Genomic DNA, 22432 nt, shown 5'->3' on the forward strand with positions numbered 1-22432 from the left:
CATATACGACACATTGATTCCAACCACGTGCAGAAAACATGATAAAACATCAGTGAAGAAAAGGCACCAGTTTTAAAAACTCTCTAACATAAAATTCAACTTCTTAACTTATTACTTATCATATACAGTAAATATTATTTACATGATTTAGATGTTCTCTTAGATTTCTTTATATCTAGTTTTTAATTTAGAATTTTGTTTTAATGCTGCTTTTTGTCTTTTAAAAGAGAACAATGTTCACAGATGTTGATGAAAACACATCAGTGAATAAAATAAAACAGGATTTTTTTGGCGCACAAGATCATATTCCAACTGCAGAAGGAAACCTTATATATAAAGCAGCAGTGATCACCACCAACTAATGACAGTAAAGCATTTAGAAGTTGATGGTAATGATGTCAGCTATGATTAATAAATCATTTAATAATAATTTGTTATAAATTTATATATTTTTATTCTTTTCTCTTGACTCTCCCCAACCACTAATTCAATAAGACATATTTTATAGACTACACAAAACACATTAAGAAACAACAACAATCAAACAGACATGTACGTTCATTCATTATATCTTTATTGATGTATTGGTGACATGGTGTTCTAGTTCTCATTTTTCTATCCACTATAACATTTCAGGAGCTGGCTCACAGAATTAATTGCCTTATGGTCACTGTGAGTGATAGAGCGCCTTGCTGCCCACTGTGCCGACCGCCAGTGCAGCATCAACGTGACGCTGCTGGTCATCAAAGAAGATGTGGGGGCTGATCTTCTCCAGAGTGGGACCTTTGTTTGTCCCTCCAAGAAATACAGCTTCATCAATCTCAACACCCCACAGACGCAGAGTGTTTAAGATTCTGTACCCGGCAAATCCTGGGTCGCGTGCTGTCACCAGGTAGGTGCGCATGGGGCAGTCCTTGTACATGCCTTTATCATACAACTTCCTCTGCAGCCTCACTAACACCTCCAAGAATCTTTTGAATGGTCCCTGAAGAGAGGAGGGAGAAGAGCAGCAATGACATACTACAGCAGTGGTTATACTATGGGATGATTAGATGTAATGCAACCTATTAACATCATATCAAACAGGTGCAAACAAATATTGTGTTTATATCAATTTGTGACTGTCCATACCGGTCCCATTGGAACTTCAACATTTTTTGTCTCGCTCCTCAAGTATCCTTCTAATCCATCGCTCTTGAAAACAAGTTCTGACTCATTAGAGAAGAGGACAGCATCACCATCAAAGGCGAAACGCAGCTGATCCTTTTGCATCCTCATGTTCTCTGGGATGGACACGATACCAGTTGCTATACCTGGTGCAGGGACAGTCAATCAGTTAACACAGAGAGCACACACAACTACACAAACTACACCACTGATTACAGCATGAAGACTAACTGACAGTTTGTATTCTTTACCTTTGTTTGCTGCTTCTTGAGCCTTCCATCCTGGTTCAGTACACAGGTACAGGTGGGTATTATTTTTCTGTAATTCATCAACAAGATTCTTTCCTCTCACAGGCACGATAGTGATGAGTTCCTCCAGACCTGCAAAAGAAAGAAATGACAAGGCCTGAGCTGCGACTTTAAATGACAGATGATCACAGATTGTCTTGGAGTGAATGTTCTGCTTTGTGTATTTGCGTAATTATCTACTGTATGTATATGTCGATAGGCCTGTTTATATCAGTAACTCACCTTGTTCCCTGATGGTATCCATGGGTGCATCTGCTGAGTCATCATGGATGAGTATCACCTTAAAGAGCTCCTCGCTGTCAGGGTAATGCTCTCTAAGTTTAGCATTCACTGCCTCCAGGGCCTGAGAGTACAGCAAGATTAAAGAAAGGAAAGAAAAGTCTAATTAAGTCAATCAGAAAGAAAGTGCTTGTGTGTACACAAAACAGTCTAAAAGTGATATGTGTTTCTGTTGGTATTTTGTGAGTATTGTAGGCTTCATTTTGTTCTCCATCCTCTACACTTATAATTTACACAATCTCTACACAATATGATCACTACTTGTTATGTGTGACCATGTGCGTGCATGTGTGTTTTTAACTCATCATGTGCTCAGCTTATTTCCTTTGTGTTTTCTCACCTTAATGAAGGAGAAGGCAGTGTGGTCCTGTGGCTCCATCTTGGAGAACACTTCTGTAGTCATTGCGATGTTGACAGCAAACTCTGCTTTGGACTACAGGATCAGAAATAAACCAACATTTTAACAATAATCCCAAGTTTTCTAATGCAGTTTTATGTGATGGATAATTTCAGAAAAAAATTACTTATCAGTTTATCTGTGGATCAAATGATGATAATTAAATGGTAAAACTTTACCTTTTTCGTAGTATTTTCTCCCATACTGGTATTTGTTTCTCTAGACCTCTTCGCACTTCTAAGCGTCCACCTTGATGTGTCTTTTATACTCTCCATCTCCTCCCCTTTCTATTTCCATTTGCTTATTGTTCTCACGGATTAGTGGAACCATGATAAATGTATGACACAAGCATATGTCAACGTGTTTTTCTAGTTGGTCAAGTATGAAACCTGTAATGGGACTATGTGATATATGTGTATGAATGTGATTGGATGTTGCTCGTTGGTATCCAGACACCTGATGTACGAGCAAGTGATTCAGAATCAGAAAAAACTTTACTGACAACTATTTTTGTACATATACACACTCAAATATACAGAAAATATATTCATTGTATATCCAACAAAAGGAACATTTATAGTGGGATGGAGGTGAGTTTCATGTGTTCATGGAGGTCCTGGTATTGTTCAACAGACGCACTGCATCATTAATTTAATCCTGAAAAAAATGTTGGACAGTTTACTGTTTATCGATCCTGCCAGAGATCCTACGTTTGCCACGAGTACAGATGGTACAGTCGGTTTGTATAAACTGTGTGCACTTGTTGCCACTTCCCCGACCACAGTGCGTCTGTGCCTGGCTTTGGGACTATATATGTGGATGGGCACACGCTTTGTAGTTTACGTCGCACTCTCAGCGGACAAGGCAACAATGTGTTGTCACACACCGGGTCTGAGTATGTGACCAGAGAAAAGGGAGACCAGTCAAGATGGAGTTTTTCATTGTTTATTGAAAATAAATTAAACAACTGATTTCAATGGGTATGAGGTGTGGATAGCATAGGTATCTGTGGTGAAAAGGGGATGCATGGGTGAGTGAAACGTGTGTGCATGTGATCTGAATGCATAAACAAAACCAATAGGGAAACCAACAAACCCAAAACCTGGAGCGGTATGAAGCCTAGAAGAGAGAGCGAGAGAATGAGTTCCAGCCAGTATTTATGTCCTCAGTAGGAGCCAGGTGTCTCTGCTTTACTTTAACAACCCTCCCTGGCTGCCAGCTCCTGCAGGAAGTGGCAAGGTAAGCCACAGCTGGCAGGAAGGGAATGGTCCCAACAGTGTGACGATATCCACATCACTGTTGACATGCAACAGTCCAATATAATATATCAGCTATGTAACTGAAAAAATAATCACAATACAAATATAAATTCTTAATATTAATTATTAGTTAAGCCCCAATACTCTTCCTTGGAGTATCGTCTGTACCATACACATACAGTACTGCTGGTTCAAAGGTCTCCTTTCTACTCTGGACTTTTTTCTCAACATTTTGACTTTTTTCTCAGAGTGCATGATGAGAAAAAAAATCGACCTCTTCTATTTTTTTTTTTCTCATGGGTGCCCTAATACTCTTCTGTACAAGAATCATTTCCGACACACTAAATTTTATTATTCTAGTCCAAAAAGACTCGATTCATGTTTTCAGTGTTCAAGACTGACATGGTTATGCCATACAAAAATATCACAGTATTTGGCAATTGTTCCTGACTAGCAAATAGAAAATATTAATTTTACAGGACCTTTTTAATTATATAAAATACTTGACATTCAAGATTCAAGATCACTTAATTGATCCCTGCAGAGTCATGAGATAAAAAATGAACATATATGAACAAAACATAGACATAATAATAAAATCAAAACAAGAATGAAAATGAGGTAGAACAATTACAAAAAAAAAAAATGTGTTCATTTGGCAGTTGGAGGTGTTTTCTGTAACTCCACTTGCTAAAGACACGTACCAGTTCCCTTAGTTTAGGAATGACACACAAGCACTGCAGCTATTTTGTAATTAAAACCAACCACACCTTTGAACAGGACACCACACAGAAACTGAGACTTTAATTGACAGATGATCACTCAGTATCTCGGTGCCAATGTTCTGCTCTGTGTATTTGTGTCAGTATGTACTGTATGTATACGTCGACAGACCTGTTTATGTGTTACTCACCTTGTTCCCTGATGGTATCCAAGGGTGCATCTGCTTGTCATGGATGAGTATGACCTTAAAGAGCTCCTTGCTGTCAGGGTAATGCTTGCTAAGTTAGTCTAAAAGTGATCTATTGATATTTGTGAGTATTGTAGGCTTCAACTAATTCTTCATCCTCTACTCTTATAATTTACACAATCTCATCTCATCTTCTGTACCGCTTAATCCTGGCATCGGGCGAGAGGCAGGGTACACCCTGGACAAGTCGCCAGCCTATCACTGAGACATACAACCATTCGCACCTAGGATCACTTTAGAGTCACCAATTAGCCTAACGAGCATGTCTTTGGAGGTGGGAGGAAGCCGGAGTACCCGGAGAAAACCCACACGAAAACATGCAAACTCCACCCAGAAATGCCCCAGCAGGTAGTATTTTCTCCCATACTGGTATTTGTTTCTCTAGACCTCTTCCGACTTTACTTGTTTTTTGTTGCTCCTCTGTTCAGCTCCACATCCAAGTGTCCACCTTGATGTCTTCTTGACATCTCTCCCCCTCCTGCCCTTTCTGTTATGTTTCTATCTATCTATCTATCTATCTATCTATCTATCTATCTATCTATCTATCTATCTATCTATCTATCTATCTATCTATCTATCTATCTATCTATCTATCTATCTATCTATCTATCTATCTATCAAATTTAATACCAAAAATGAATAAGTAGAGTGAAAGATGAGAGCCAGATAAAACTAATATTATATTATCATTTTATACATTCTGCATAGCAGTACTATGAGACATATTGTGATTTATTTCTGATTTCTGACTCTTTATTTTTTACAGTTGTCAAACATCACAATATTTGAATTGATAAAAAATATTAATTTTAGTATGTTTTTTCAAATATTTCAAATATTAGGCCCCAACCTTTAAGACTCGGTCCAGCTTTTCACTCTTAAGGAAATAACTTTGTTTTGTCTTTTGAAACCTGATGAATAATAACTAATAACTAATAAAATGAAAAAAAAGAAGAAAAACAGTCCAGGTTTACTCATTTGTCCCAGTTTTAGTCATTATTTCCCACTCATTCCCATCCCATCATCGTGACAACATCAGACAAACAGGCAGTGACATCACATACACTGAACGTTTGGCATTTTTAGCAACACACATAACAAATTAAATTTTCACATGAGAGTTCAAACTTTTTTTATTTTTATTTTTTTGTCTTGAACAAAAACACACATTAAATAAATATAAAGAAACATATTAAAATGTTCTAATACACTTCATTTGTAATATTAAATTCATTCATATCAATCCTCCACATATACGACACATTGATGCCAACAACATGCAGAAAACATGATAAAACATCAGTGAAGAAAAGGCACCAGTTTTAAAAACTCTCTAACATAAAATTATTATCAAAAATAGTCTTCATTTGATTGGTGGTGTGTGAATACGGTAAATATTGTTTCAAATTTGAAAATGTTTTCTTAAATTTCTTTATAACTCCTTTTTTCCATTTTGAATGCTTAGTTATATTGCTGCTTTTTGTCTTTTCAAAGAGAACAATGTTCACAGATGTTGATGAAAACACATCAGTGAATAAAATAAAACAGGATCTTTTTGGTGCACAAGATCATATTCCGACTGCAGAAGGAAACCTTATATATAAAGCAGCAGTGATCACCACCAACTAATGACAGTAAAGCATTTAGAAGTTGATGGTAATGTCAGTGATAAATCATTTAATTATACTTTATAGGACAATTGCAACCTTCAATAATATTTAGGGTTACCATGTTCTCTTCCAGTCGCCTCATGTTTGTCCTCTTTTTGTCAGTTCTATGTGTTGGTGAGTCACTAATAAGTGGATGAGAACTTATTTTGGTGTAGATCATTTTGCGGACCTTACACATTACTCAAACAAAATCGTAATTTAACGTTTCAAATTTAAAGTTAATTCATGTATCTATAATAAAATGTTCATGTCATTAATGAGTGTAAAAGGATATTTTTTAATTATGTAATGCTCTGATATTGCATCAACTGGGGGATCATTTCATTTTCAACTCAAGAATATTTTATGATCCTTTTGAATGTCTAATTGATTTTCCAGCCAAAATTAAAAGTCCATTGGGTGCTCCTCTGAGAAAGAGAGCCTTGTTGATCTCCATAAAGTTTCTGGTTCAGGTGGTGAGCTGCTTGTCTTCTGTGAATTGTTTTTTTTTTCCTTTTGATTCTCCCCAACCACTAATTCAATAAGACATATTTTATAGACTCCACAAAACACATTAAGAAACAACAAAAAACAGACATAAACGTTTTCATTATATCTTTATTGATGTATTGGTGGCATGGTGTTCTAGTTCTCATTTTTCTATCCACCATAACATTTCAGGAGCTGGCTCACAGAATGAATTGCCTTATGGTCACTGTGAGTGATAGAGCGCCTTGCCGCTCACTGTGCCGACCGCCAGTGCAGCATCAACGTGACGCTGCTGGTCATCAAAGAAGATGTGGGGGCTGATCTTCTCCAGAGTGGGACCTTTGTTTGTCCCTCCAAGAAATACAGCTTCACCAATCTCAACACCCCACAGACGCAGAGTGTTTAAGATTCTGTACCCCGCAAATCCTGGGTCGCGTGCTGTCACCAGGTAGGTGCGCATGGGGCAGTCCTTGTACATGCCTTTATCATACAACTTCCTCTGCAGCCTCACTAACACCTCCAAGAATCTTTTGAATGGTCCCTGAAGAGAGGAGGGAGAAGAGCAGCAATGACATACTACAGCAGTGGTTATACTATGAGATGATTAGGTGTAATGCAACCTATTAACATCATATCAAACAGGTGCAAACAAATATTGTGTTTATATCAATTTGTGACTGTCCATACCGGTCCCATTGGAACTTCAACATTTTTCGTCTCGTTCTTCAAGTATCCTTCTAATCCATCCCGCTGGAAAACAAGTTCTGACTCATTAGAGAAGAGAACAGCATCACCATCAAAGGCGAAACGCAGCTGATCCTTTTGCATCCTCATGTTCTCTGGGATGGACACGATACCAGTTGCTATACCTGGTGCAGGGACAGTCAATCAGTTAACGCAGAGAGCACGCACAACTACACAAACTACACCACTGGTTACAGCATGAAGACTAATGGACAGTTTGTATTCTTTACCTTTGTTTGCTGCTTCTTGAGCCTTCCATCCTGGTTCAGTACACAGGTACAGGTGGGTATCATTTTTCTGTAATTCATCAACAAGATTCTTTTCTTTCACAGGTACGATAGTGATGAGTTCCTCCAGACCTGCAAAAGAAAGAAATGACAAGACTGCTGGACAATCGATTTCTTTAAAATGTTGTGACCTCACTCGACTTCACTCAGGGCGAGAAGGAAATAGTCCACAGACGACAGAAGGGAAGGACTAGTGGTAGACACCCACACACTGTGCAATATTTGTTATTTGCAATGTGTAATTTAATCTGTTAAGAGTTTATCATTTATTGTACATTGTTTATTTCTCTTATTTCTATTTTGTATATAGCTGCTGGAAATACAATTTCCCTGAGGGAGTCATCACAAAGGGATCAATAAAGTCTAGTTGGTACAGTACTGTTCACTTACAGATGCATGTTAGAGGCCCCATATTTATTGTACAGTACTGTCAATTAATTACAGTCACAGATTGATTTAGTTTAACACGACGGCAGACAGGAGCTGAGACTTGAAATGACAGATGATCACAGATTGTCTTGGACTGAATGTTCTGCTTTGTGTATTTGCGTAATTATGTACTGTATGTATATGTTGACAGACCTGTTTGTATCAGTAACTCACCTTGTTCCCTGATGGTATCCATGGGTGCATCTGCTGAGTTGTCATGGATGAGTATCACCTTAAAGAGCTCCTCGCTGTCAGGGTAATGCTCTCTAAGTTTAGCATTCACTGCCTCCAGGGCCTGAGAGTACAGCAAGATTAAAGAAAGGAAAGAAAAGTCTAAGTAACGCAATCAGAAAGAAAGTGCTTGTGTGTACACAAAACAGTCTAAAAGTGATATTTTTTTCTGTTGGTATTTTGTGAGTATTGTAGGCTTCATTTTGTTCTCCATCCTCTACACTTATAATTTACACAATCTCTACACAATATGATCACTACTTGTTATGTGTGACCGTGTGCGTGCATGTGTGTTTTTAACTCATCATGTGCTCAGCTTATTTCCTTTGTGTTTTCTGACCTTAATGAAGGAGAAGGCAGTGCGGTCCTGTGGCTCCATCTTGGAGAACACTTCTGTAGTCATTGCGATGTTGACAGCAAACTCTGCTTTAAACTACAGGATCAGAAATAAACAAACATTTTAACAATAATCCCAAGTTTTCTAATGCAGTTTTATGTGATGAATAGTTTCAGAAAACCTTTACTTATCAGTTTATCAGTGGATCAATGATGATAATTAAATGGTAAAATTTTACCTTTTTTGTAGTATTTTCTCCCATACTGGTATTTGTTTCTCTAGACCTCTTCCAACTTTGCACTTTGTTTTTGTTGCTCATCTGTTCAGATCCACATCTAAGCGTCCACCTTGATGTCTCTTTTATACTCTCCTCCTCCTCCCCTTTCTGTTTCCATTCGTTTATCATTCTCTTGGATTACTGGAACTGTAATTAATGTATGACTCAAGCATATGTCGACATATTTTTTAGTTGGTCAGTTGTGAAACCTGGAACAAGACTCTATGTAATATATGTGTGTGAATGTGACTGGATGTTACCTGATTTATGAGTCAATGATTGTGTCAGTTAAATAGAGAGTAGCCGGTCAAGCCTCAGCTTGAGCTGGATTACTAATGCTCCACTTTGTCTCAGTGCTCCACGCCCAGTGATGGGCTGGCACAAAAAAGAGACCTTGGCAATTTTGAGACTGATGCCACATTTCATTTCTGACAAACTGAAACTTATGTGCATTAATGATTTAACTAAAAGAACAGCATTCCTTTCCAAACTAAAAGATGTTTATCATTTATGCTTATTCTATAAAATTTAATACCAAAAATGAATAAGTAGAGTGGAAGATGGAGGCCACATAAAACTAATATTACATGATCGTTTTATACATTCTGCATAGCAGTACTATAAGACAAGTCTGACTCTTTTCTACTCACCTCCTCCCAGCAGATCGCAAAAGGAAGGAATCTCAGCTACACGTCTAATTTTATTATTCTAGTCCAAAAAGACTCACTTCATGTTGTCTGTGTTCAAGACTGATACAACTTTGCCATACAAGAATATCACATTATTTGACAATTGATCCTGACTAGAAATAACAAATATTCATTTTAGTGTACTTTCTCAAATATTTCAAATATTTGACATTGAGAGAACAATACACAATGGACACATTTCCTTGATGTAACTTGGTGTCTGTCTCCCCCTGCTGTCAGGAGGAAGACATAGGCCCCAACCTTTAAAACACAGTCCAACTTTTCACATGAATGTGAATGAATAATAACTAATAAAATGAAAAAAAGAAAAGAAGAAAAACAGTCCACGTTTACTCATTAGTACCAGTTTTAGTCATTATTTCCCACTCATTCCCATCCCATCATCATGACAACATTAGACAGACAGGCAGTGAAATCACATACACTGAACGTTTGGCATTTTTAGCAACACACATAACAAATTAAATTTTCACATGAGAGTTCAAACTATTTTTTTTGTCTTGAACAAAAACACACATTAAATAAATATAAAGAAACATATTAAAATGTTCTAATACACTTAATTTGTAATGTTAAATTCATTCATATCAATCCCCCACATATACGACACACTGATTCCAACCACGTGCAGAAAATATGCTATAACATCAGTGAAGAAAAGGCACCAGTTTTAAAACCTCTCTAACATAAAATTCAACTTATTATCAAAAATAGTCTTCATTTGATTGGTGGTGACCTGGTGTCTGAATATGGTAAAATATTGTTTAAAATTTGTAGATGTTTTCTTAGATTTCTCTTTTTTTCTCATTTTGAATTCTTTGTTTTAATTCTGTTTTTTGTCTTTTCAAAGAGGGCAGTGTTCACAGGTGTTGATCAAAACATCAGTGCATAAAAAAAATGGGATCTTTTTGGTGCACAAACAAATAATATATTAATTTATCGCAGCTGAAATAAACTGTTCATAGATAAACTATAATAACATTTTCATTGTCATTAGAGAGTTCAAAAGGATTTTTTATTAATGTAATGCTACGATATTGCATCAACTGGGGTATCATTTCATTTCAATTGAACGTGTAATTCATTTTCGAGCAGTTTTAAAATCCTGCTGCCAGATGCCAAATTAAAAGTCCATTAAATTTCCTGAGTGTCTGCACAGGAACGTTGCAGCTACTTGAGAGTGGGAGACGTCTCTTTGTCCTTTTTCTTTGCAACTCTCTGAGCTATCCCGTAGGGCACGTGGCACGCCACCGTCCCCATCTCCGCCGCCCCCTCCACGTGAAACATCTGGTCATCGAAGAAAATATGAGGCCGGATCTTCTCCAGCATTGGGCCCTTGGGTGCCCCAGCCAGAAAGAGAGCCTCGTCGATCTCCAGGCCCCATGAGCGAAGAGTTTTCAGGGCTCTGGTGCCAGAGCTGGCTGCGCTGCGAGCCGTCACCAGGTAGGTCCGGATGGGGCAGTCCATGCGCTGCCCTTTTCCGTAAAACTTCTTCTGTAGCTTTCCTAAAGCCTCCAGGAAGCCCTTGAGTGGCCCCTGCATAAAGACATTACACTGCATTATACTACACTTTATTATTACCCCATGTAGCTTGATATTGCTGGTTACATTCATTCATATTAACAAGTTAGTTGTTGGGCAGCCGTACTGTATTTCCCTCTTAGTTAGGGCACTTCCTTTCAGTTTTAGTAACAATATAGCACCTTGGATGGTCTGGTTATTTAATTACCAGACACCAATATGTGTCTGTGCCATATGTGTAATTTTATTTTGAGTAAAAGAAAAACCAGAGTATCAGCAATTCTTACTATCTGTAATTTAAATGCAATTGATGCACTGCATATCCAAAATGCATTGCAATAGTGCTCATTGTGGCTGTGTATACTGTACATGGTCCAGAAGCTTGTTTTCGTGGGCCTTCTCGTGCTCAAAGAACTTGTCCAGTCCGTGGGCCTTGTAAATGCGCTCAGACTCGTCTGAGAAGAGCACTGCGTCACCATCGAAGGCGACACGCAACTGAGTCTCAGAAACTTCCTTCATCTTCTCTGGGGTGAACATGGTGGCTGCTGCGATACCTGGTTCACGAGAAGAGACAGGAAGTGTGGTCATATCACGGTGCACGCCTCACAGCTTCCTGGCAAGCGGCGGCTTCCCTCTCTGCGTACTCACCCTCCTCCAGAGCCTCACGAACCTTGGCTGAGTCAGCAGACAAGTAAAGGTTGGTGTGGTAGGCCTTCAGGTAGCCGATGGGACTGTTTCCTCCAGTCATACAGAAGCGCTCGATGAACAGCTCTGCAGAGAGAAGCAGTCAAAAGTCTGCACTCAAAAGGATCACGATCAGTGTTGCAGTTTCTGGGTTAAGGTGTTTACATCTGTCTTTTGTTTTGCAATACGTGCACCACATCTGGTCTGAAACAGGTGACTTTATGAGTAAATGTAAGTATCAGAAATATTAACAATCTGGGAAAGGTAACAGTTCCACAATATCAGAATAAATGTCAACAAAGAACAAAGAATCAGAGGGGACAGGGTAGTATAATGCTTTATTTTAAATGCAATATTTGGCTGTAGAGGTGCAAATGCTGTGATGAGTGATAGGAACTGGGCTATACATGCCTAAATGTGTGAGGACTGATAGGAAAGGATAGGATTGATAGGAAAGGGGAAAAAAAAGAGAAGATGTTTCAGGCAACAAAGATTTTTCCATTTGCCTGAACCAGCGGTCTTCAATGTCTTTCAGGCCAAGGACCTATATTAAACTTGGCTTAGTGCCAAGTGTATAAATATACTTTATTATTATAATTTTGCATTCAATATGTATTGAAATACACAGGTTCAAATATTTTTGTTTTTTCTATTTTTTTATTTCAAACATGTGCAACAGTAGGGCGGCCATGTAACTGCCTTAAACATATATATATATATATACATATTCACCTGCTAATATTTCACCTGGGGACAGAACAGAGGCAGTGTGCAATATGCGGCCTCATGATTGGCTCAGCAGTGATAGGGGCGGGGCCTACTGTGTACCGAGGCTTAGATTGACAGGTCTGGGCTAGTGTGAGACAGCTTCTTTATCGCTGTAGACTGCTGACTGAAAGATAACGTCTTCTGCCTCCATTTATCCCTTTACTAAAATATGTGAGATTCGTGTTAATGTGTATTTGAGAAAATAAATAAATAAATCTGTGGGGGGAAATTAAAAAAAAAAAAAATATATATATATATATATATATAAAAACTTTATAATCAACCAAACATTCTGCGGCCCCCTGCAGTACCTTCACGGCCCCCATAGGGGTCGTGGACCCCCCTGTTGTAGACCATCAGTGGGTTCAGGGTATGGCGTTGCCATAGTAGATCAAAAATTCCCATCACTATCTTTGGGAGTGTGTGAAGTTCATGAGAATAAAATCACTGGGCCCAGCGTGACCCCTCTGAACTGAGTCTCAAAGGAAATGAACAAACCGGCTCCAGCTGAACACAGTGCAAGAGATTCTTAGATTACAGTCTGCTCCTTTGCTCTATTCTGTCTCTCTATCTCCCTCTTATTTAGTCAACAGAGGATACTGTGATTCCTTGGGCAGACATTGTGTGCACACTTTCCTGCGTGTGTGACCTGAGGAGGACTCGGATCAAAAGGGTCACTCACAGTGTGGGAATGGAGAGGCCCAGCTGTGGCGAGCAGCGAGAGGAATCTACAGGATGACGGCCCTTTGCTAGAGTCCAGTTCACTGCCAGTCTGCGTTTGCGTGCTCACTGATCAGCCGCAACAATAAAACCAGCAACCAGTGAAGTGAGTAACACGGGCTATCTCATAACAAAAGACAATAGTGATTCGTCAGACCAGACCACCTTCTTCCACACCTTTCTATCAGAACAAGAATTCACTCTTTTAGCAATGTGAACTAGAGTAGCTAGTCTTATGTTTGGGTCAGTTGGTTTTCTCCGTGTGTTCTTCAGTGAGCCTTGGGCCCTTCATGACCCCGTTGCTGATTCACAGCTTGTCTTTTTTCCAAAATCTTTCAAATTCCCTCACTTTCCCTGCTTGTCTTAGAGGACTAAATATTGACTTGGTGCCGTGAAACCATATAATTAGTGCTGCTTGATTGACCATGTGGTCATGATGTTATGGCTGTATAAGTGTCAGGGTGACCCCGTTGGCTTAAAACAATGGGTCGGGCTTAAAGCTGCATTACTACATGGTCGACCCTCCAGAATGATTGCCCATCAAACAATCAGTGGCTGAAGTGACGGCTCAGAACAACCTTTCAGCAGGTCTGAATAGGACCTGTTATCTAATGAAATGTATCTCTAAGTAGGGGCCTCATTCACAGTAGTGAGTTTCTTTGTTACTGTGAAATGGCGCTAAAGTTGTCTTCATTTGATGATTATGTATGTTTGACCTTCCAGCTGGATGGACTGAAAATGAATCCATAAAAAGAAATGCCTGAAAACCATCACTGATGTTCCATGTTCACTGAGATGAGGGAACACCAGACATTGTAATTCCCTTTACATACATATACATACATATACATTACTTTTTTTTTTTTTTTTTTGCAGTATTTAGATTCTGTTTTTGTTAAGCTAGCTAGTCAGATGTGCTTCTTATCTAATTACAGGCAAGAAAGTCATTATCTATATGTAGCCTTTTTGTTGACGTAATGTGAAAAACAGAGGGCGGTTTTTAGATATTCTAGTGAGATTTTGCAATAGTGAATTTTGAAATTTCCCTTCAAAGAAATGATTCATATTTAAAATTTAGCTGTTTAACACTTTTGCACGTTTCAGAACACTTGCAGTACAAAAAGTGATTGCCTCATTGTAAAGAATCTGGTGTAGAAGTTTTGGTTTGGCAAAGAACTGTAAACAGGGTTTCCAGTGAAAGTGCATAGAGTTTTTTTTATATGCCCTGAAAGGCATTTTTATCTGAACACAGGCAGAAATCACCAAACTGTCCAGTTTTACTATTATCTAAATTCTGATGGTTTTTACATAGGGCTTTGTTCATGTAACATACAAATGTGCTAATGAGAATATTTTTTTCTGACTGATCAAGCAACATTAATAGATATAAAAAATCTAAAACCCTTTGCACTCTCAACAAAATGAAACAAGAAAGTTTGAACCTGGCTCAGATAGATAACACCTTAAGTTAAACTTTTCAGAGGACTTCATGCTGGTTTCTAAGATAAAAAGTTAACATTGTTCAAACACAGACATGTACCCAGATAAAAATAACATTTGACACGTTAATGTTTGAGTGACTCACGGTGGTGATTGATGGTATTGATGAGCCGTAGCCCAACATATGCGTGGTTGTTGGTCATGAGCACCACATCAAACAGCTCCTCGCTCTCGGGGTACAGCTCCCTCAGCTGAGTGTTCACTGCCTCCAGAGCCTGGGAACGCAGCCAGACACAGATTAGAGTAGTAAAATAGGATAACACTGCATCGGCGCAGCGGGGGATGTAAATGAGCTCGTTTTCTGCCGCCTCCAGAGACACGACTCCTCACCTACATCAAAAACCCTTGTGTTTGCGTGCCTGTGCTGCATGTGTTTGTTAGTTTGTCCACCACTTTCACCACATCACCTCTAACCTTGACAAAGGAGAAGGCAGGTCCGGGGCTGAAAGGCTCCGTTTCATGCTCCACCTGATACTTGATGTACTCTTCCATGCCTTGCTGCTCGTAGATCTGCTGCTCCTTCTCCATGTTGAAGAGGACTCGGGACGACACGGCGATGGTGATGGCATTCTCTGGCTTTGGCTAGAGGGTTATAAATTGTCATGATGAGAATAATTGTGTGTTTTTTTACACATTATTCTGAACACAGGTTTAATATTTCTAAGAAACCTTTTCTGCTGACATTGGCTGACGGTCCAGTAATAATTTAATAAAGGCTTTATTCCCAGGGTCTGACCTGCAGCAGTGGCTGAGCTGATGTGAGAGGACTGAAGTGACAGTGTGATATGAAATACTTTCCTCTGCAAGCACTTGATAGTGAAGGTCCACACCCCAGAATAGCTGATACCTGTTAACTCTTTGGAGACTGAGCCCGTGTAACCTCTTTGAAAACATTTTTACCGACGACCACAACTAAATTTGAGTAACTATGAATCAATTATGGTCACGTTGAACTGTAAAGAATTTACTTTAAAGCCAAAATATATCTGCTTTAACTCTAAACTGAGACCTGGTGAGGAACAAACAATTCATGACAAATCTGCACCAAACTTACAACCGAGGCAACTGCGTGCATCCTACAAGCGCATGAAGTTGTGTTTGTCCTAGCCGTCTTTGTATTTCGATCCATCTTCTCCTCCGAGCAAGAAATCCAAGAGAGGTTACTGATAGCCTTCTGGGAGAACTGTCCACCTGATGTGAAACCGGACTCCTCTGCTCAGTTTCCAGCTGACACAATGGAGGTTTGCTACACTTCTCCGCCTGCTTCGGTCGACTGATTTATCAAAGGAACGATGCAGCGCTCGCCTGTGGGACCTGATATAACTCTCTCTATAACTCTCTTGATAGATTTTGCTAAAGTTGAGAGGTCAGTGTTGTGTTGTTGCCATTAATCACGTGACATCAATCTTGTGAAATAGCCTCGACAGGGTCTTTGTACTTTTTAAGCAACTAAAAATGTAAGAATCAGAACTAACCAGATTAATTTTGACTTGGTTATACACTTGTGCTAGTAGATGTCAATAATTCTTATCCTTTATAGAGACATGGAAACTGTAAATAGAAAAGGATGCTGCGTGGAGGAGGCTATAGAGATACTTACTGGTTTGGGTTTCCTGCTCGGGGTGGATGGCCTCAAAACTGTCCTAGCATCTTCCCAGGGGGCTTGACTGCTTTTGCTGCTGCCATCCTTGGTCAAATCCTGTCCAGTGATGGTCAGAGTTTGACCATTGTTTAAATTCATCTTACCTCTACGGCTTACAACTCTCTCCCAGGACCACACTGAGTCCCGGTGTGTTCAACCGATGACTTTTCTAGTCTCGCTTTTTTCACTCTCTCTTTGGCAGGAGTTCTCAGCAAAGTCCTTACTCACTCTTCAGCGTTCACGATTTGAATGCAGCCCTGGTGCACTGCACTCACCATCAATCTGACCGCAGCCGCGGAGGCACTTAGCCAAATGCTCACAATAAAAGTGCCGAATAGGGGTAAGGTGCTGTAGAAAGGAAGAAGGTTGGAGAGAGACACACAAAAAGAGGCTCACTTCAAGCCCTTTTCTCCAGCATGATGCGTATTATGTCCCTCGCTCAGCTTCCCTGTGCTTGTCTTCCTCCCTCACACACTCTGCTGTCTTCAAGCCATTTTGCATCCTCCCCCCTTTTTAACCCTTTCTGTGTCTGATTCCCTGGAGCAGACGCAGAGCGCTTGATTTAATGTATGTGACAACTGCTGCACCTTATTGGAGTGTCAAAGTCACGATTCTTCAAACACGCCCGTGCTCCATTCTCCTGGTAGACAGGAAGAGACGCCTAATCCTGGAATCATAGATTCATAGACGCCTAATCATAGAGGGAAAGCTATTTTTTTCATTCAATCACTTTGAGATATTTATAGTTATTTATGCATTAAATATTGTTACATATGTGCGTTGTATCCTATGTGTTCGCCCGTCCATGTCATATACTGTTACTTCATATTCATGCTCAGCAGTATGGGAAATAGAGTCCACTGGGGGTCATTTACCCCCCAACCCCGTGCGTCTCCTAGTAATGTCTTCATGCCTCCTGCCTATGTACACCACTGCAGCATGAATCCACGGGTTGAATTACGGAGCAGCAGTCCCAGTTGCCAGGCAACGGTCGGGGAGTCAGACCGTCTAGGATCCCACATCCAGATCTGATTGGCTGTTCAGATGCCGGGCTGAGTTTAGTGTATAGCCCTCCAAATATGGCATCAGTCGGCAAAAAAGGCAGGTGATGCAGGGACCAAAGATGAAAGTGTGCGATGTGCTTTGAAGAACATAAGTGGATTATTAATAGTGTTAGCTAGGCTTTTATCACTGCAAACAGGTGATGTAGCAGCTACAGATGGCGGAGATGAAACTGAGCAGACATTTGAGCATTAATTAAAAAATATATAAAATAGAGACATATGATAACACCTATACAGGTCACAATTGCATCTTTCATTATACATCTCCCTGTCAGCAATACTTGACATGAGTCTGTGAGTTCGCTTACACCATCAGAGACAGAAATGATTTTAGTTTTCCGTGTAAATTCATTTTGCTCTTCAAACTCGCCAGGCACAAATTGTATTACATTACAAAATCAGGGTCAATTACACTTATCTCGCTAATACTGGGCTTGTGCACATGACACAGACGGTCTGAAATGCAATTTGTGATATTACAGACAGGATCATGTTTGTGTGGCTGTGACCACACACTCTCCTCCAGGCTCTCCAGAGACCAGACACAAAAAGCTTTTATCAATCGACTGAGGAGGACAGCTGAGGGATTAAGTGCCTGTTATTGTCTGAAACTGCAGGTACTCTATAATCTATCTGTGCTGTGTATATTTACACGGGAGTTAAACAATACACTATAAAACAGCATTTACACAGGAACTGAGAAGATGAAAAGATGTAAAGAAAGCCACCGTGCTGATTCAGATTAATATACATGTATTCTCATTCTTTTCTCAAGTTCATTTAATTCATTCCCAGTGGTTTTGTCTTTTCAAACCCACAAGATGGCTTTTCTTCTTCTTCTTCTTCTTCTTCTTCTTCTTCTTCTTCTTGCACTGGTTGTAAAAAATTATAATGTATATCTGTGCTTATTTTATAAAATTCTTTCAAATGAAAGAATATGAATTATCTTAATGTAAGTATTAAATGGTATAGTTTCATGGTGATTGTCTTTCAGTTAAACAATATATAGTGGTTTCCAATTAAAATGTTTTTTTTTTTTAAAGAAGTCATTTTGTAACCCCTCAAAAAAAATTACTGTCTCTTTCACCTCAAAAAGTTTTTTTTGGACTTTGTTTATATTTTCATTCCCAATCTGATTTATATAACTTTTATTTACTGGCTATTGTATTTTCAGATTCATGAAGTGAAAAAATATAAGCATGTTTGTTTACTATGTATGTAATATACATTTAATTCTGTCCATTTCTTGTACATTTGCTCATATACACACTGTGATTTTTTGCTTCTACTATTTGGTAAATTGTCTTGCTCTTATATAGCGCTTTTCTACCTACTCAAAGCGCTTTTACAGTCAGAGACACATTCACCCATTCGCTCAGACAAGCACATGCACATTCACACACCAGTGCCAGTTGTACTGTCTTGTTCAGTTTCTTGCTCAAGGACACTTCGGCATATGGCACACTGAGGGGATCGAACCGCTAACCCTTCAGGTTTATGGACAACCCGCTCTACCTACTGAGCCAAAGGTGCCCCCAGTTTCACTTTATTATTCTGGATTTTTACTTATATTTACTTGTGTTTCTCTAATGTGCCTTTTATGAGTAACTGAGCTACTATGTACAAACAATTTCCCTGATGAATAAAGTCTGCCTAATTCTAGATCTAAGTTTATAAATATCTGTAAAAACCTTTGACTATCACGTGTGTCACATTCTGTTCCGGAGATTCAAACAAGCCCTTATTTAATTATATCATACTTCCCTGCAGGGGAACTTTTATTTTTAAGTTGAACCAGCGAAAACTCATCCACGGTGTGAACTACTGTGCTGCTCCATTGTTCTGTGTATGTGCTCAAAGCAACGAGTCATCTCTTGCATTTGATGCTTACGGCCACTAGAGGGCGGTGGAGGCTTAGCAAGCGTGTCGGCCTTCAGCTGTGCTCTGCATACATCACCAGTTTCATTCATTGCTTGGGGCGTTGAAGACAAAGAGGATGTGAAAAAGAAACTCTGGGAGGAAGTTGTTTTAAAAACCTCTGTATTTTAGGACTTCAGTGTCCTTTAACACTTAAAACCTTCGAAATGTAGCTGTCATCTCAGTCCATATGTAATAGGTAGTATTTTGAACCAAATACTATCTGTGTGGTGGTATAACCCTATAAATTACAGTTACAGTGCTTCATAAAAAAAAAATGTTGATGATATGATAGTAAAAAGAAACACCTGACTGAAAAGAGCACGGAGTAACAACATAAAGTTTCAGATGGCCACAATAATTAGAACGTTTGTCTTTTGTCAGTGTTGGGTGAGCCAAGACTTCACACTGTGCTGTAGCTGCAGCACATTTAGCATTGAAGAAGCAAAGTCCTTAGCCCGGACTTGCGTCTGCCCTTTGTGTTCGAGTCTGAAGCTCTGAGGGGGTTAACAGGACGTGGAGACAGTTGGGCCGCACCCACTGAGCTCATTTAAATAACGCCGGCATTTGGCGCGAGACAGCCTTTCTTCATACCGGCTGTGACACCAGTCCCCTCCCCTCCCTGTGCGCCCTGGAGTGGCGGGAAATGCTGTAGAGCGAAAGAGACACAGAACGAGAGAGAACAGGGACACGGGGGCTGTGCAGGCTGGACTCGAAGGAGCTTTCGCACACCTAACTCTGTACCTGCAGTTGCCCTGGAAACGTGTCAGATACTAAATGTACCTCGCAAGAGGGACAGAAAGAAAGACAGACGGAAAGAAAGCAAAAAGCACCCCCCCTCCCTGTTTTGGCGCGAGACAGCCAGAGAGATAATGCTCTCAGTGGTAGACTGTGGGTGGAGACAAAAGAAGGCATGAGTGTAGCGGGCCAGAACAAAGAGGGTAACAGCCTGGACCACCCCCCTACCCCTTATCAGGCCCCACCCCCAACACACAGCCTGAAGGCTTTAAGCAAGGCAGATGACTATTATAACCTTAATCAGTCCTTCAAAGCAACCACTCAGGCATGTTCGCCACCACCAGGTTCTTTGTTCTTGCTGGGGTTCTTTTTGGTTTTGGCTTGCTCATTTTCCATTCATAAAAGCTACGCACATGCATCTGCCGTCGTCACACACAAATAAAGGCCTTCCTTCCCCCTTTCTTGCTAAGATAAGGACCGGCGACCCTCTACCACCAAGGCAACATACCCATATAAAGGTCATTTGGCGAGACGGAACCATAGATCATTAACAGCCCCCACACTGCACACACGTGGCATAATTGGATTTGTTGTTATTAGCTTTTCCAAAATGCAGCAGTCCACAGATACTGCATACTCATACATATGTGACATGAGGAAGTGGGTGGCACCTGACTGAGCACCAACTATCCTTTTGTCTGGCAAAATACAGCCGTCACGGAGCAAAAGAGAGAAAATAGAAAAAAAAAAGCAGTTCCTCTCACTTCCTGCCTCCAATGGGTTCAACACAACAACAGGAAGTCTGTGCTGCGTGTGTGTTTCCTATAGGTCTTACTACAGTGTGTTTCACTCACACAAGCCTATATAGGGGAAGAGAAAAACAGGGCAGTGATTATTGCATAAGCTCCGCTGGGGTGGTCACTTTAGACCCTGATGACAGCAGCAGTCACATTCAGACACGGGGCTGACAAGAAGGAATTGTAACCATCTGAGACAAACAAAGGCAGCTATACATTCTCCATCAGATAGCTGGCAATCTGATAGCACACACTAAGAGGGTGAGTGGGTGTGTATGTATCTGTATTTAAAAATTGAAATGTATATTGATGCAAATACACTCACCCAGTCTCACGCAGTCTCACGCTGTAGTAATTGGTCAATAAATTGGCTTGTGTGTGTAGTGGGGGGTGCAGATAAGAGACAAAAGAGTAGCAGAGGATCTAGGGGGGGTTATAGTTGTTGTGGTGGTGGGGCAACAACTATGAGGCCTGTGGGGCTTTAAGGGGATAGGGGGGAGGGGTAAAAGCCCCTCTCTGAGTAGCTTGGGGGGATGAATTCAAAAGATGCAGCAAGTGTCCCAACTTCAACTGAAGCAACCTTACACCACACAGCCGAACAATGGAACATCTGCTCGCTGACAAAAGCACGGCCGTTTGCTGTGGGAACAGTTGAGCTGCCACTCTGTGGATATACAGCCCCCAGCAGTAACAACAGGTTATAACATATCTCTGAGAGCACGGCCACTCGGCATTATCTCACTTCCTTTGACATCTCTGAATAGACTCACTTCTTAGGAAGACACGTGAAAGTTTTTTTTAATTTTTTTTTATGTGTATTTTATTTAATGTAGGGGAAGTTGTTTTTGTGTAGGAAAGTAGTCTGGGAGGTGTGAAATCAACAACTGTCATCTCTGACAGAAGAAACAAGAAATGTGAAATGCATGAGTAAATAGTCGGTATTTTGCGCGAGTGGCTGAAAATAAAAGCCTAATATAAACTAATTACCTTCTGAAATCTCCGCTTTAGATCTCCACCAACTCTTTGATTGAACTTTTGACTCTTTGACTGAACCTAAAGGGTGAATTTGCAAGTTGCCCAACCAAAACAAGTGGCTCAAAGGTGTTAAAGCATTAAGATTCTGGTGATAATTGCAGCAGCAAATGAACCATTTCACCTTTTCTTTTCATTTTTTTTTAAATATTAAATGCAGCTTAATCATGGAGGTAGCACACCACTCTGCTCACTATAACAAAAAGTGTAGAATTTCAAAATAAAATATATCACTGTAATATAATAGCAATACAAAAACGGGTTAATCTTAAATCCTTGCATCTGTAATGTTGCTTTAATCACTGTGTGTACTGTAGGTAGCTCAACCTACTGTACAATAATACACCATAGTACTCATGTCAAGTACAAGTGTCTCAGAATTCTACATAAGTAAATACTAGAGTGAATATACTTGGTTATCGTGGGAGCTGGAACATAAAGTTGCATCATCTTCACCTGCGGAGGCAGCTAATTAGTACAAAAAACGCATCTTAAAATAAAGATACACCTACACTA

At 39.9% G+C, this 22432-nt stretch overlaps 3 protein-coding genes across 5 annotated transcripts; all 3 read right to left on the reverse strand.

Annotated features, from left to right (window-relative positions):
• Positions 1-553: 553 nt before the first annotated feature.
• On the reverse strand, positions 554-2457 carry LOC125023239 (cytosolic 5'-nucleotidase 1A-like). Its single transcript, XM_047610379.1, has 6 exons — positions 2331-2457; positions 2095-2187; positions 1698-1818; positions 1419-1547; positions 1132-1313; positions 554-985 (listed from the first exon to the last, which is right to left on the reverse strand). Exons 1-6 carry the CDS (start codon positions 2424-2426, stop codon positions 668-670), a joined length of 939 nt encoding a protein of 312 aa, XP_047466335.1. The 5' UTR covers positions 2427-2457; the 3' UTR covers positions 554-667.
• Positions 2458-6642: 4185 nt separating this feature from the next.
• LOC125023240 (cytosolic 5'-nucleotidase 1A-like) lies at positions 6643-8869 on the reverse strand. Its single transcript, XM_047610380.1, has 6 exons — positions 8785-8869; positions 8550-8642; positions 8153-8273; positions 7493-7621; positions 7206-7387; positions 6643-7059 (listed from the first exon to the last, which is right to left on the reverse strand). Exons 1-6 carry the CDS (start codon positions 8863-8865, stop codon positions 6742-6744), a joined length of 924 nt encoding a protein of 307 aa, XP_047466336.1. The 5' UTR covers positions 8866-8869; the 3' UTR covers positions 6643-6741.
• Positions 8870-9861: 992 nt separating this feature from the next.
• LOC125023235 (cytosolic 5'-nucleotidase 1A-like) lies at positions 9862-16983 on the reverse strand. Of its 3 annotated transcripts, none has more exons than XM_047610371.1 (6): positions 16327-16983; positions 15141-15308; positions 14812-14941; positions 11703-11825; positions 11424-11608; positions 9862-11069 (listed from the first exon to the last, which is right to left on the reverse strand). In XM_047610371.1, the coding sequence occupies exons 1-6, from the start codon at positions 16465-16467 to the stop codon at positions 10704-10706; spliced, it is 1113 nt and encodes a 370-aa protein (XP_047466327.1). In that variant the 5' UTR covers positions 16468-16983; the 3' UTR covers positions 9862-10703. The 3 variants fall into 3 exon arrangements, with proteins under 3 accessions (XP_047466327.1, XP_047466328.1, XP_047466326.1); XM_047610372.1 differs by lacking the exon at positions 16327-16983 and adding an exon at positions 15781-16201; XM_047610370.1 differs by lacking the exon at positions 16327-16983 and adding an exon at positions 15396-15682.
• Positions 16984-22432: the final 5449 nt, after the last annotated feature.

This window comes from Mugil cephalus, chromosome 17 (assembly GCF_022458985.1).
Source record: "Mugil cephalus isolate CIBA_MC_2020 chromosome 17, CIBA_Mcephalus_1.1, whole genome shotgun sequence".
In the NCBI taxonomy this organism is placed as follows: domain Eukaryota; kingdom Metazoa; phylum Chordata; class Actinopteri; order Mugiliformes; family Mugilidae; genus Mugil; species Mugil cephalus.